Raw genomic sequence first — 13,200 nt, 5'->3', positions numbered from 1 at the left:
CCAGCTGAATCTTTTCCAAATTTCTTGCTTTTTCAGCCATTTGCTGTCCCTTTGCCAACTTTTTTGAGACCTGTAGCAGGCATCAAATTTGAAATTTGCAATATTCAACTGAAATGTCATAACTGGACCATCTGGTGAAAATGACAGACTTCTCTGGTGAAATATGCAGGACTTCTCCAAACGTTTATTCAACTTAAACCTCGCTCATGCAATCTTGTTGTCACAGTCAGTTGCAGCAATATGAGGATCTAATTGCAGCAATAATGTTTATTAACAATACAAACAAAGCAACAGACAAACAGGGTATTTAAGAAAGCAGGTTATATGGCTTACCTGGGTACGTTTACTCGGAGTAAGTTGATAACCTCAAATTTTGGTTCCAAAACCTGAGGTAACTTTGTATACAAGTAGCCATAGCAACTTATTCTCAGAAGATAACATGCTCCGGATTATTGCCCTATTGATGAGGCTCTTCCGGGCATGACATTTTTTGCTCAATAATATTAAACGAAGCCATGTTTTTAGCACTCTAATTTATTTCTTTTATCCTCATCTCGCATTGTGGTTCTGGACTCAAAAGGTGGTGATATGCACTAAGAATTTAAATCACCATTAAACAAAAGGGAAAGTATGGCGTGCTTCTTCTTAGCATCCGTTTTCATGGTGACTCATGAATTCGGCGCTCTGTTGAGAATGTCTTTGTGTGGTCACCGTTAACTATGAGTTTCATACTCTGAGTTGACTGATCTTACTCCACACAGCGGTTTTGGAACCTGCATACATTGAGTAAGCAAGGTTTGGGTTAATCAACTGAGAGTTCGGGGTATATGCGACTGTAAGTTTACCTTGCTTTCTGAAATTCCCCCCTGGAACACAAGAAAAACACAGGAGTAAATCAACCAACTTAATGGAAACGAGAACAGACAAAGAAACAACTGAAAATGAGGACAATATATACACATATATAATAAACTATATATAAAGAGAGAAAATAAGGAACAGGTGGCGTTAATCAATTAACAAATGAGTAACTATGGAAACAAATGGAACAACTAATAAACTAATACAACTAATAAATGGCAACTAATAAACAGGGACTAAGGAAACAAGAACTAACACATGTAAAATATATATATATATATATATATATATATATATATATATATATATATATATATATATATATATATGAGATAACATTTTTGAAAATGAATACGTTTGAGAATTTAAATGCATTTATTCTCCTATTACTTCACAGGAGATCAGATGGCAAGAGGTCAGGAACACTCTGCTCTTTTCATCTGGAAGGGGCGGCACTCCAATACCAGTGGGCAGGACCTGTCACCAGCGCTGACCAATCAGTGTAGTTCTCAGGTGTTTGTAACAGAAGGGGAGGAGCCACCCTGTTTTCTGCAGCTGTTCCAGGGAGGAATGGTGATTTATAGAAAACACAGAAGAGACACAGGTCTGGTCATTGCAAAATCTATTACTCTTCTGTACTATGGATCCACTTATTCCATCTGACAATGTAAGTTTGGTATGTGTTTCAGGAGCCTGGCGTCTGTTCTGTGTGAGGGGTAATGTGTCTGTGGAGGGCAGTCTGTTGGAGGTACCATGTTCCTGCTCCAGTCTGAGATCTCGTGGCTCATTGGTCTTGCTGAACAGCCAGCAGGGGGCGATCTACCTGTGGCATGGCTGCAAAGCTCACAGCAAAGCACGTCAGGTGGCCAAGCAGACCGTCCAACGCCTCACACAGATGTGAGCCACACCTTTAACATTATGTATAAAGTATCATATAAACACATGAAACATGATGAATGATGCACATTGCCAGATTGTGATTGATGTGATTGATTGTGATAAATAGGTGCCCACCTGAGCTGAGTCTGAGAACTGGCAGCTTTATGAATGTCCAGGAAGTGGAGGAGGGGAAAGAGCCCACAGAATTCTGGAATGCTATTGGACCACAGGACAGGAAGTCATATGACTGCATGCTACAAGGTGTGACGTATAACAAAATCATGCTCAATCATGTGTGAACTTTTTCTGTCATGCAATGAACATTTGCAACCATTTTTCACAAGAGATGTTCTATGCTTTGTATTCCTTTCAGATCCTGGTAAATTTAACTTTACCCCCCGCCTTTTTCACATGAGTGCCCAATCAGGAACTTTCAAAGGGGTGGAGCTAATTAGCCCCTCCCATGTTAATGGAGTAATTACAGCAATGCCTTTCCTCCAGGATAAGTTATATGCTGTGCCACATCCAGGTGAGCGCAAGCAAGTTCACATACACAGAAACACAAGTGCACATAAAGGCTTTTCACACTACACTGAACCACAGGATAACATTTAATGCAGAGTTAAAGTAATGTTTTGTTGATGAGCCTGTGTTATCTGTTTTTGGCGGTTGTTTTCGGGGAATAATGCTGCCTTCACGTGCTATCGGAAATTGGATAATTCCCAATTCTGAAGTCGTGATTACAAGCTCATCGCATTTAACCCTTAAATGCATGACTGTTTCGCAAATCATTCTTACATATTCGGGTCTTTATCGACCCGGATCTATATCTAACACGGAAGGATCTCTACCTGTCGTGATAATATAAAACTCCTCTGATATTAGAGTAACAATTACAGAAGAATAAAATAAATTGTATTTTGTTACCTTTTGGAGCTTGAAAGGGCTCCGTTTGAGCAGATGTTTTATTTCATCATCACTGTCCTCGTCAGAGCTCATTCCCCAGTAAATTCAGCAAATAATGGGCTAGTTTTATGGTTAAGGTCACGAATATGAGCCCAATCACGATCTCAAACATATTCTCAGAACTATGTAATTTTCAACATCTTCAAAATCAATATTTCGATCGCTAACAGCTTCACCAGATCCATCCAGTGACAGTTAGAGTCATATTTGATTGCGTTCAGTACTTGCTCTGCAGTAAATCGCTGAGCCATAATGTTTCTCTTATTATTTTGTTTTACATTTACATTTACATTTATTCATTTGGCAGACGCTTTTATCCAAAGCGACTTACAAGTGAGGAATACAACAAGCGAGTCGTCATGACGAGGCAAATAGACAAGAAGTGCTCATAATACAAGTTATAGGCAGTGCTCAGATTATCCTAAGATACAATAGAGAGGGATTAGAGGAAGTGAAAGGATAGGAATAAGAAGTTTTTTTTTTTTTTTTTTTAAGATGAGGTTAAGTGCTCACGAAAGAGAAAGAGATTTCTGTCTGAATGAGTCACATTGTGTATCAGACATTGCCACCTTGTGGAATAAAGGTGAATTGCACTTATTCCGTCATCTAAGATTCAATTATTGTTGTGCAGAAAAAATATACGTACACTCATACATACCTCGGGTCGTTTGCGACCCTATACAATTTTTTACAAAACATGAATACAAAAATAGGCATTCTTTTATAATTTTATGATTTTTTTCTTGTTATATTCTTTATAATGAATTGATTGAGGAATACCAAGAAGGTTGATGTCTAACTTTAAAAAATTAACGAGGAGGAGGGAATGACTTCCCGGGTCACTAAAGACCCGAGGTATGCATTTAAGGGTTAACTTTCGAAATTGGAGGGCGTTCATTTGCAATTTTTAGCTAGGATACTAGTATTTCCGATAATTCCGAGAGCACATGAAGGAAGCATTACATACAGCTGGATGGCGCGATTGACCAGTCAGAATCAAGTATTCCACAGAGCCGTGTAATAAGATACAAATACACATAACTTTGGAGTATTTTTTTTCCTCACACCGCTGTGGTGTTGTAACATTCTCTCGGCAGCACTCTTCCTGCTGGATAACTATCTGGAGGTCTATTTATGGCAAAGTTGTGAAGCTTCAGTCTCACAGCACCCCCACTGGGACAAAGAGAAGAAGTGCGCCATGGAGACTGTCTTACAGTACTGCAAAGGTGAGTTTGGATTTGACAAAAAGATATAAGGGAGCACAGATGCTGTTTAGAAGCCTTCTGTTTCTGTTTTAAGCTGTTTTTGGTGTTTTGTGTTCAGAGAGAAATCCCAGACGGCCTCCCATGGCGTACCTTATTGATGAAGGGGCAGAGCCTCTCACCTTTACTAATATATTCCCTTCATGGGAGATGAGACTGACACAGGGAGTACAGGTGAGTGAGGACAAATCATCATCATTGTTATATACTGTACATGAGTGAGTGCTTATATGATTTACACTAAAGTCTCATTTAAATATTTGTTTGTGTTTTCTTCCAGGACTGCACAGTGTGCAAAAAGCTGACTTTTGTGCAGGATGCTCTAGCTGCCCTGAATAAGACCCAGTTTCCCCTTAAGGATCTGCTCAAGAGACCTTTACCTGAGGGAGTGGATCCTTTACACCTGGAGAACTACCTCTCTCAGCACGATTTCAAGGTCTAACATTAAAACATAATATAGATTACAGTATGGTTGACTCACAGGATGAGCTTTGAAAATATCGCAAAAGTGGCTTTTTACTGTCATCAATTATTTTTACACTGCATTTTGAATCTAAAATTGTATTTTATACAATTGTATTTATCTTGCATTGCCAAACTTTTTTTTTTTTTTTACGTGTCATTTAAGGGTGGATTTTAAATATATATATATTTTTGTTTACATATATAATAAATAATCATTTAAAACAATCAAATATTTAGTTATTTTATTAATTGAATAAATTATTTAACAGACATACACAACTATTCAAAAGTTTGGGCTCAGTAAGATTTTTTTTTTATACTTTTGAAAGTCTATTATGCTCACCAAGGCTGAATTTATTTGCTTAAGAATACAGTAAAAACAGTAATATTGTGAAATATTGCTTAAGAAACATTTCATATTATCAATGCTGAAAGCCATTGCACTGCTTAATATTACTGTAGAATCCATGATGAATTTGTTTAGACTCTTTGATGAATAAAAATTCAAAAGAACAGCATTTATTTGAAATATAAAACTTTTGTAACATTATAAATGTCTTTACTGTCACTTTTGATCTATTTAATCTGAATAATTTCTTAAAAAAAAAAAAAAAACTTACTGACCCCAAACGTTTGAACAGTAGTATATTTCAGAAAATAAAGCAGAATATATATGTAGAATATCTAGTTAACTACAAACATATAAAGTCTTATAAAACTAAAATTTTTATAAACAACTTGGTTTCCAGGCAGAATTAAAAAGTGTGGCTTTTAAAGTAAGCCAATCAAATTAATGCTCACCTCATTAATAAAATAGAGGCTAATATCAAGTAAACTATTAAGTCTAACAGGTCATCTTGCTATCTTCTTGAAGGAAAATAAAAGAATCAGGGAAAGGTTGAAGTAACTGCCCTGTTTGTTTGTTTTAGGCTGCTTTAGGAATGACATGGAATGACTACAACTGTCTGTCAGATTTACAAAAAATGGACCTGAAGAAAAGCAAAGGACTTTACTGAGTGTCAGCAGCTCTGTGACCTAGGCTCAACAGGAAGCAATATTTTAACAAGATCTGTCTGTAAGAGGACATGTTCTTGATGGTGGTCATGTGTACAGTGTAACTGTGAGTGTGTTTAACAGTGAGTGTGTCTTTTGGTCTGCTTCTCTTCAGTCTGCTGCTTCTTATAATGCCTAATGTCCAGCGCTCATTTTGGCCAAAAGCTTTCTGCTCAAAAGCTAGACAAAACCGTTAATTTGAGAAATAGCTTTCACGTTCTTCTTTCTTCCTCCCCATCCTCCATTGCAGCTGTTTCTCTTCCCTCTTTCTTTATCTATTCCTGTCTGCCTTTTATCTCTCCTCTCTACACAAAGCAGCACATGTGAATAAAGGTCTGATTGTTTTACTGAACTTACAGTTGAATTTAGTAATGTTTATTTTAAAATAAAAACGTTATGACATCTTTTCACTGTGAAACGTTTATTCAACTTTACAAATCTCAAATGCAACAGAACAAGAATTGATGAAATAGAGGAACAAGCAAGAAATGTCAGTAACAATATTGCAAAAAAAAAAAAAAAAAAAATCCCAAAAACACAGCAACAGAAATCAAAAGAGGAAATACTGATCGTCACCAACAGTATGATGAAATATATTCTTATTATTGAAACTGAATATATGATTGATATCTGTATTTAATACATGAATTACAGAATACTGTGTGTGTGTGTGTGTGTGTGTGTGTGTGGTTCCTGAAAGTGTAAAGTGTAGTGGGGGGTTGAGGGAAGGAATTAGTGTGGATTTAGACTTCATGTGACTCTAGTGAAAAATTACAGGCCACAGCTAGATAGCAGATGAAAAAGAATATGAGTGTGTTTTGCTTGCTGCATAACTGTTCACATCCAGCTAGTTACACTGTTCAAGTTTGGGGTCAGTAAGATTTTTTTTTTTTTTTTAATGTATAAATTCAGAAAGGATGCATTAAATTGATCAAAATTGACAGAAAAAAAAAAAAAAAAAACATGCATAGTGTTACAAAACATTTCTATTTCAAATTAATGCTGTTCATTTGAACTTTCTATTCATCAAAGAATCCTGAAAAATCACAGGAATAAATTACATTATTTTACTGCATTAAAATATATTAAAATAGAAAACTGTTATTTTAAATGGTCCTAATATTTCACAATATTACTGTTTTTATTTTGATCATCATTCTTGGTGAGAATAAGAGACTTCTTTAAAAAATATTTTTTTAAAATCTTACCAGACTTTTGAACTGTAGTGTATACACCATGAGAGAAAAAAAAAACATCTAATACAAAAGTATTATATCAACTTAACATGTGATTGTATTATGTAAATATCTCTTCAAATTATGAATATTTACTATTGAATATTGACTATATGTTATTTTTGTTGAGTTTGATATATTGACTATATACAAACTGATCTGCAAATGAGACTGAACTGGAAATAAGGAAATGAACCAGAACTTGTATATTTTAGAGAGGAAAAAAAATACAAATGACTTCTTATGCTAATAATTAAAATGAGTAAATAATGCATGAAAACATAGCTTGTATAATTTTAAAACAATACACCAAGTAGACTTAAATATGAGTCAAGAGAAAGAAAAGGTAGACCTTATTTTGTTTATATAAGGTTTAGCTAACAAACTTAGCAATACCATTTAGCATATTTGATTTGGTTTATTCATTCATGTTTTTGATTGTCTACTATATACAGTCAAACCAAACATTATTCAGACATTTTTAATATATTTTTACTAGTGGGTGCAGGACACTATAGTTCATTTATGTAAGTGAGGATAGCAAAATAAAGTAAACTGTGACATTATACCCCCAAATTCTTCACACAGTGGACTACCAGTAAAATTGATAAAAATTTGGGACCAAAAATTATTCAGACACTTTGACCTGACCATGTTTTGCTTTAGTGTTATCTGACATAATTAAGATGATTTTTTTCTGACACAGTTTAACTCTGAGATCTTGTCATATTTTATTACCATTTTTTTTTTAACTATAGTGAATAAACTGTATTAATGAATGAAATGTTCAAGGTGTCTGAATACATTTTGTGTTTGACTGTACATTTGAATCCAGCATGTCAGATAGTATGACCACCAGAGATTAAGCTGGAATGTAACAGATAAAATGAAAGATACAGTGAAAGAGAGAAAGAAACAATATTTGGAAACAAGGCTAAGCTAAGGTGCCTTTCTCTTTCATACCATGGATGTGCTGAGGTATTGTCCATTAAATTACATACTCTTTACAGGCGCATACATAATAGTGTGTGTACATATAAAGTCTTGTGAGTGATTCAGATTGACTGCTCCCTCTCTGGCAAACCTCTCTCTGGTTCAGACGCTAAAGCCGCCTCTCTCAACACGACCATGTGATCTTCGGCTGCGTGCAGTGATTGGTCGATCCAGTCCAGGCTGCCAGACATGTGACAGGCGTTTCGTGTCACCAGTACCAAGTGACTGACCGACAACAGTAATGCTGTGGCCCTGGTCCAGAAAACAAGTTGGCAAAGTCAATGCACTTCTTTGCAAAAACTTAAAGGGTTAGCTCACCCAAAAATGAAAATTCTGTCATTTATTACTCACCCTCATGTCGTTCCACACCCGTAAGATATTTAAGATTATTAAGATATTTTTGATGAAATCTGAGAGCTTTCCGTCACTCCATAATTTAGGTTTTTATTCACAAACATTGATCAGCGAACATAAACAGAAGCTCAACTGAACCTGCTTGACGCGCGAGAACAAACGTGCTGAGAAACACACGAGAATGAAAGTCATTGGTTCTCGCATGTCAAGCAAACATACTTGAGCTTCCATTTACCACGACTGATGTGTGTGTTGATGAATGTTTATATGTGAATTAAAGCCTAAACTAAATCTGTTCAGCATATAAAATGATTGTCTCTTCAGACTGAACCACTCAATTCATATGGATTAGTTTTATGAACTGTTTGAAGCATCAAAGTGTCAGTTGCGTAGCTGTCAATGGAGGGACAAAAACATCTCAGATTTCATCAAAAAGATCTTCAGTCGTGTTCCAAAGATGAATGAAAGTCGTACGGGTGTGGAACGACATGAGGGTGAATAATAATGACAGAATTTTCATTTTTGGGTGAACTATCCCTTTAAACATACAATAGACCCTGCTAGCATATGCAGTTACCTGGCATCCAGAAGAATGGGGTCCAGCGGAGGGTACATGGATCGAACCACGTCATCCACCCTGTGATGGCACAAAGTGTCAGTATCAACACTCTCATATGTGTCATATCAACTCCTCAAACTGTTTACCTTGGGCTGATGCGTTTGGCCACGGTGATGATGTCATTCAGGCTGGCAGGTGCTTTGACCTTTGCTCCAGAGCCCATTGTCATGGCAACTAGCTTTTCGGTGAGAGTGTGGCATATCTGTACAGAACCAGGACGCTCATTTAATTAAACCAAAAGAAAAATTCTGTGTATCATTATACTTACACTATATTACTGTTCAAATGTTTGTGGTCAGTAAGATTTTTTTATTTTTATTTATTTTTTTAAAGAAATTAATACTTTTATTCAGAATGCATTCAATTGATCAAATATGACAGTAGAGCATTTATAATGTTACAAAAGATCTCTATTTCAAATAAATTCTGTTCTTTTGAACTTTATAGTCATCAAAGAATCTTTAAAAAAATGTATGACAGTTACCACAAAAATATTAAGCAGCAGCAACTGTTTTAACATTGATAATAATCAGAAATGTTTATAATGATTTCTGAAGGATCATGTGACACTGAAGACTGGAGTAATGATGCTGAAAATTCAGCTTTGATCACAGGAATAAAATGGAATTTTTGAAAAATATTTCACAATATTACTTATTTTATTTTATTTGATCAAATAAATGCAGCCTTGGTGAGACCTAAAACATTAAAAAAGATTTAAAAAATCTTACCGACCCCAAATTAACCATGTCTTTAAACATTAATTATATTATATTATATTATATTATATTATATTATATTATATTATATTATATTATATTATATTATATTATATTATGTGAGTTCATGTATTTGATCTTAAAATTTGAGCACAAAATCTACCTTCAGAATTGCAATGCAGTGAGACACAAGACCACTGAGAGAAAGAGATACCAGTAAAGTGTTAATCACAGAATATTATTATTAATAAAAACATTATGGTTGTGAACATGAATGTGGAGAGAAGGCATACGAGGCATCTTCGATCCAGTCTTCGTTCTCCAGCATGGCCTCAATATGAGGATTAGTGATGACAACATCATCCAGCTCCAGCTCTGATGGTTCACTCTGAGTCTCCATCGCTCCGATCAAATCCACTGTAGGTCTAAAATATATAAAAAAAGAAGAGTAGATGTTTTTTCATGTCTCAGAATGAAATGTTGGAATGCACAATGATGATGCCTGCTTAATCCTGAGTGTGGGAAGGTGAGGTCATGCTGTAGAATACATACTTAGAATCAAACTGGTGCAGAAAGTCTGGAGGGTGGCAGTAACGATGGCGGCACACAACCACCAGTGCCACAAATGATGCCAAGAAGATGGTGGCGAGTACACCGATGGCCACGATCACCACCGTCTCCATGCTTGTGATGATGGTGAACAAGGATTGTCAAAAGTTGCTTGTCTGGAGTTTGTAGTTGCAAAAGCTAGTTTCTGAGGAAACAAATATAAGAAGACTTGTGTTTTTATATCAAAATAATAACTTTTTAATTACTACAACTCTCTATCTATCTATCTATCTATCTATCTATCTATCTATCTATCTATCTATCTATCTAAAATTTATATTAAAATTTATTTTCGGTCCCACTTTATATTAAGTGGCCTTAACTACTATGTACTTACATCAAAAAATAAGTACAATGTACTTATTGGGTTCATATTGAATTTTAAAATACTTTTGCTGCTTTTGAGGTGGGATACAGGTAAGGTTAGGGAAGCTTTGGTGGTATGGGTAGGTTTAAGGGTAGGGTAAGGGTTAAGGGAAGGTCAACAGTGTAATTATAAATGTAATTACAGAAATTAATTACAGATGTAATTACATGCAGGTGTTTTTAAAATATAAGTACAATGTAAAAACATGTATGTACACAATAAGTGCATTGTATCAAATGATTAATTTAAATGTAAGTACATAGTAGTTAAGGCCACTTAATATAAAGTGGGACCTTATTGTCTAGTACAGAGCCATCAAGGCTTTGTTTTATCTTTGTGTTGCTTGAAGGACCAAAGAAAAAGTATCATAAATGTAGTTCCAAACGTAGGTTCAGGAGGAGCCTAAACATTCAGTCCAGTCAATCATCATTACGAGCAAGCAATCACTATGTCATCCCAGCGACAATTCTTCCAGCATCCCTCGTCCTCCCCATCTCCCCCTCTATTTCTCTCATTCTCCCTCTATGCAGTACTGTTATAGGGGGGTTTAACTCCTTTGAGGACAGCAAGCCAAGTTTGTTTTACCATTAACCATTCAGACTGAATGGGCAGGCGAACTTGTGAATGTGACTTTAGTAATATTGTAACATGTTGAGTAAATAATGTCTTGTTGAAAACATTTCCTCCCATTTACTCTCCTTATGCTTCACAAAATACAGAGATAACAACTTGATTTATACGTTTATCTTGATCATTTCACTTTTATCTAGACTCTTTTCAACTGAATATGTAAAACTTCATTCAGACTGTCCTCTCATCCACTCTCTCTATGGCCTCTCTGATGCTTACAGCAGTCTTTTTTATGAGTATATGCAGGCAAAATGAATGAAGGAGTGTTTTTGTGTACCTGTGTCTAATTGTGTGTATGTAAGGGCCACACCTTTCAGACCTTTGATCAGTCAGTCATTAACCTGCTCACAGTGTGTTAGTCTGGCACCATATGTCTGTATCACTGTCATTAATGCTGTATGGTGTGTTTACCTTGCCCTTTCAGTAAAAACCAGAGGCAATGTTGAATATTTCAATTTAGGCACGAAAAGCCTGTTTTTTAAAACATGTTTTTGAACATCGATGGTTGTAGGATTACAGTTGGGCCTATATCCCAACAGTCTTGAAACCTTAAGGAAAACTTACTTTCACTTCTAATCCCAAAAACAACAAACCGAGAAATATTGTTCATTTAAAGCATTTTGTCTTTTCAGCGATTCAATGCTTATTCAACATGGGCAGCAGTTACAAACACATGAGAAGTAGTATTTCAATCAAGATGATTATGTGAAATTGTGTTTTGGAATGCTGTAATTCCCTAATCGGATTAATTTGAACTCTCCTGGCCGTATCATACTGTGCACTCTCCATAGGCTCTTATTCAAATTCACCCAGGCGTTCAGAGACACTGGATTAACCTTTACGGTTTTGATGAATACAATGTATTTTGGGGAAACAAAAACAGTTATGTTATCACAAATTTTACACCATGTGAAAGGAAACAGAGAAAAGCATTACCTTGCTAAGGAAGATGGTCTTTAGTTATAGATACATAGCCATTATTTTGATATCCATGCAGACTTGAGTTCATGCAGCCCAAGTAAACAATTAATAAAGAAATGAATGTATATACAAAGAAGAGCTTGGTACATTATTTACAAATTGTAGTCTGTAACTGATTACAAATTACATGATGAAAATTACTACATATTTTAGGTAATATAATCAGACTACTTTTAGATTATTTTTGACCTAATTCGTTTATCACGTTGATTTGAAAAAAAATCTTATTGATATAATAAATATTGATATACCATATTGATATAAAAATACAAAGAGAAAGAAATATATTACATATTTTTGTTATCAACGACATGAAGCGCATTAAACATTACATTATGTCAGTGTTTCCCAAACTGGGGCTTGTGATGGAACTGCAGTTCATGAAAAGCTAATATTGTAAGTCATTAAAATTTAAATAAATAAATAATAATAATAATAATAATAAAAACAATAAAAATAAAACACTTACTAAAAAGATTCTCAATTTATAATATAATTTATAATGAAACTTAGAAAAGAAGGAAAATATAAAAGCGTTTTGAGTAGTGGTTGGTGGGAATGTATTGATTATGATCTATTGATGATCTATTGAACATAGAAGTTAACGACTTACAGTTATTATAAAGTGTTACCAAAGCATTAGCGAATAACAGAAGTGTGTGAACTGTTATCGGCCTAAACACAGTAGCTACTCTCCTCCATTTTACTCCTAAATGTCTAAAGGATTCGATGTTTATGGCATGATGTATATATGAGGCACACGAATAAAGACTTTCAAGCTATTGCATATTCAAACATCTGCACTGAAACAAAGAAAGCTATTCTAACCAAATCAGCTAACAGACCGAACACAAGGAAAGTCAAACTGATATGTTTATAAGTTAGTGTTATTTAATTTAAATGTCATTAAATTCAAACAAAAGAAAAACGAAAGCCTGTTTTCTGTCTGTCACTTTTGACTCTCTTAATTTTTTTTTATCGTTAAAACAGTAAGTTACAAATCGCTTAAGTATTCACATAGGTCAATTATACAGTCATTGGCGTATTTAGTTGTATTTTCTAATCTTACCTATATATATTTTCCATTTTATGGCGTTTGTCCCACGACACAAAGCGCGTTTGGGCTGGACAGGCGGAGACGGCACGGAGATCTCCAGCGCGGGAGCGCGCAGAGCAGAGCAGCGCTGTGAACTTCGCTCCTGCCCGA

At 35.1% G+C, this 13,200-nt stretch overlaps 2 protein-coding genes across 5 annotated transcripts in view; one reads left to right on the top strand and one right to left on the bottom strand.

Moving 5' to 3' along the window:
- The window catches only part of svilc (supervillin c), a 40,825-nt gene extending 34,932 nt beyond the window's left edge, over positions 1-5,893 (top strand). For all 4 annotated transcript variants that reach the window (XM_048196924.1, XM_048196910.1, XM_048196931.1 and 1 more), the window contains 8 exons: positions 1,259-1,465; positions 1,551-1,758; positions 1,868-2,001; positions 2,114-2,269; positions 3,804-3,932; positions 4,030-4,142; positions 4,249-4,404; positions 5,363-5,893. In XM_048196924.1, the coding sequence (XP_048052881.1) occupies positions 1,259-1,465; positions 1,551-1,758; positions 1,868-2,001; positions 2,114-2,269; positions 3,804-3,932; positions 4,030-4,142; positions 4,249-4,404; positions 5,363-5,449 (1,190 nt within the window). In that variant the 3' untranslated portion in view covers positions 5,450-5,893. The remainder of the gene's footprint in view (positions 1-1,258; positions 1,466-1,550; positions 1,759-1,867; positions 2,002-2,113; positions 2,270-3,803; positions 3,933-4,029; positions 4,143-4,248; positions 4,405-5,362) is intronic.
- Positions 5,894-6,851: 958 nt separating this feature from the next.
- tmem98 (transmembrane protein 98) lies at positions 6,852-13,200 on the bottom strand. Its single transcript, XM_048196899.1, has 7 exons — positions 13,063-13,200; positions 9,959-10,160; positions 9,700-9,831; positions 9,570-9,603; positions 8,774-8,889; positions 8,646-8,705; positions 6,852-7,966 (listed from the first exon to the last, which is right to left on the bottom strand). The coding sequence occupies exons 2-7, from the start codon at positions 10,087-10,089 to the stop codon at positions 7,777-7,779; spliced, it is 663 nt and encodes a 220-aa protein (XP_048052856.1). The 5' UTR covers positions 10,090-10,160; positions 13,063-13,200; the 3' UTR covers positions 6,852-7,776.

The sequence above is a fragment of the Megalobrama amblycephala genome, linkage group LG1 (assembly GCF_018812025.1).
Source record: "Megalobrama amblycephala isolate DHTTF-2021 linkage group LG1, ASM1881202v1, whole genome shotgun sequence".
NCBI classification, from domain to species: Eukaryota; Metazoa; Chordata; class Actinopteri; order Cypriniformes; family Xenocyprididae; genus Megalobrama; species Megalobrama amblycephala.
This window is presented reverse-complemented; position numbering and strand designations above follow the sequence as displayed.

Bases quoted from the DNA above. Each gene is read 5' to 3' on its own strand.
- tmem98 (XM_048196899.1), bottom strand. From the start codon at position 10,089: ATGGAGACGGTGGTGATCGTGGCCATCGGTGTACTCGCCACCATCTTC. The intron at 9,832-9,958 runs GTATGTATTCTA...TATATATTTTAG, and splicing joins CTGCACCAGTTTGATTCTAA to ACCTACAGTGGATTTGATCG. The intron at 8,706-8,773 runs GTAAACAGTTTG...GTGCCATCACAG, and splicing joins GCCAAACGCATCAGCCCAAG to GGTGGATGACGTGGTTCGAT.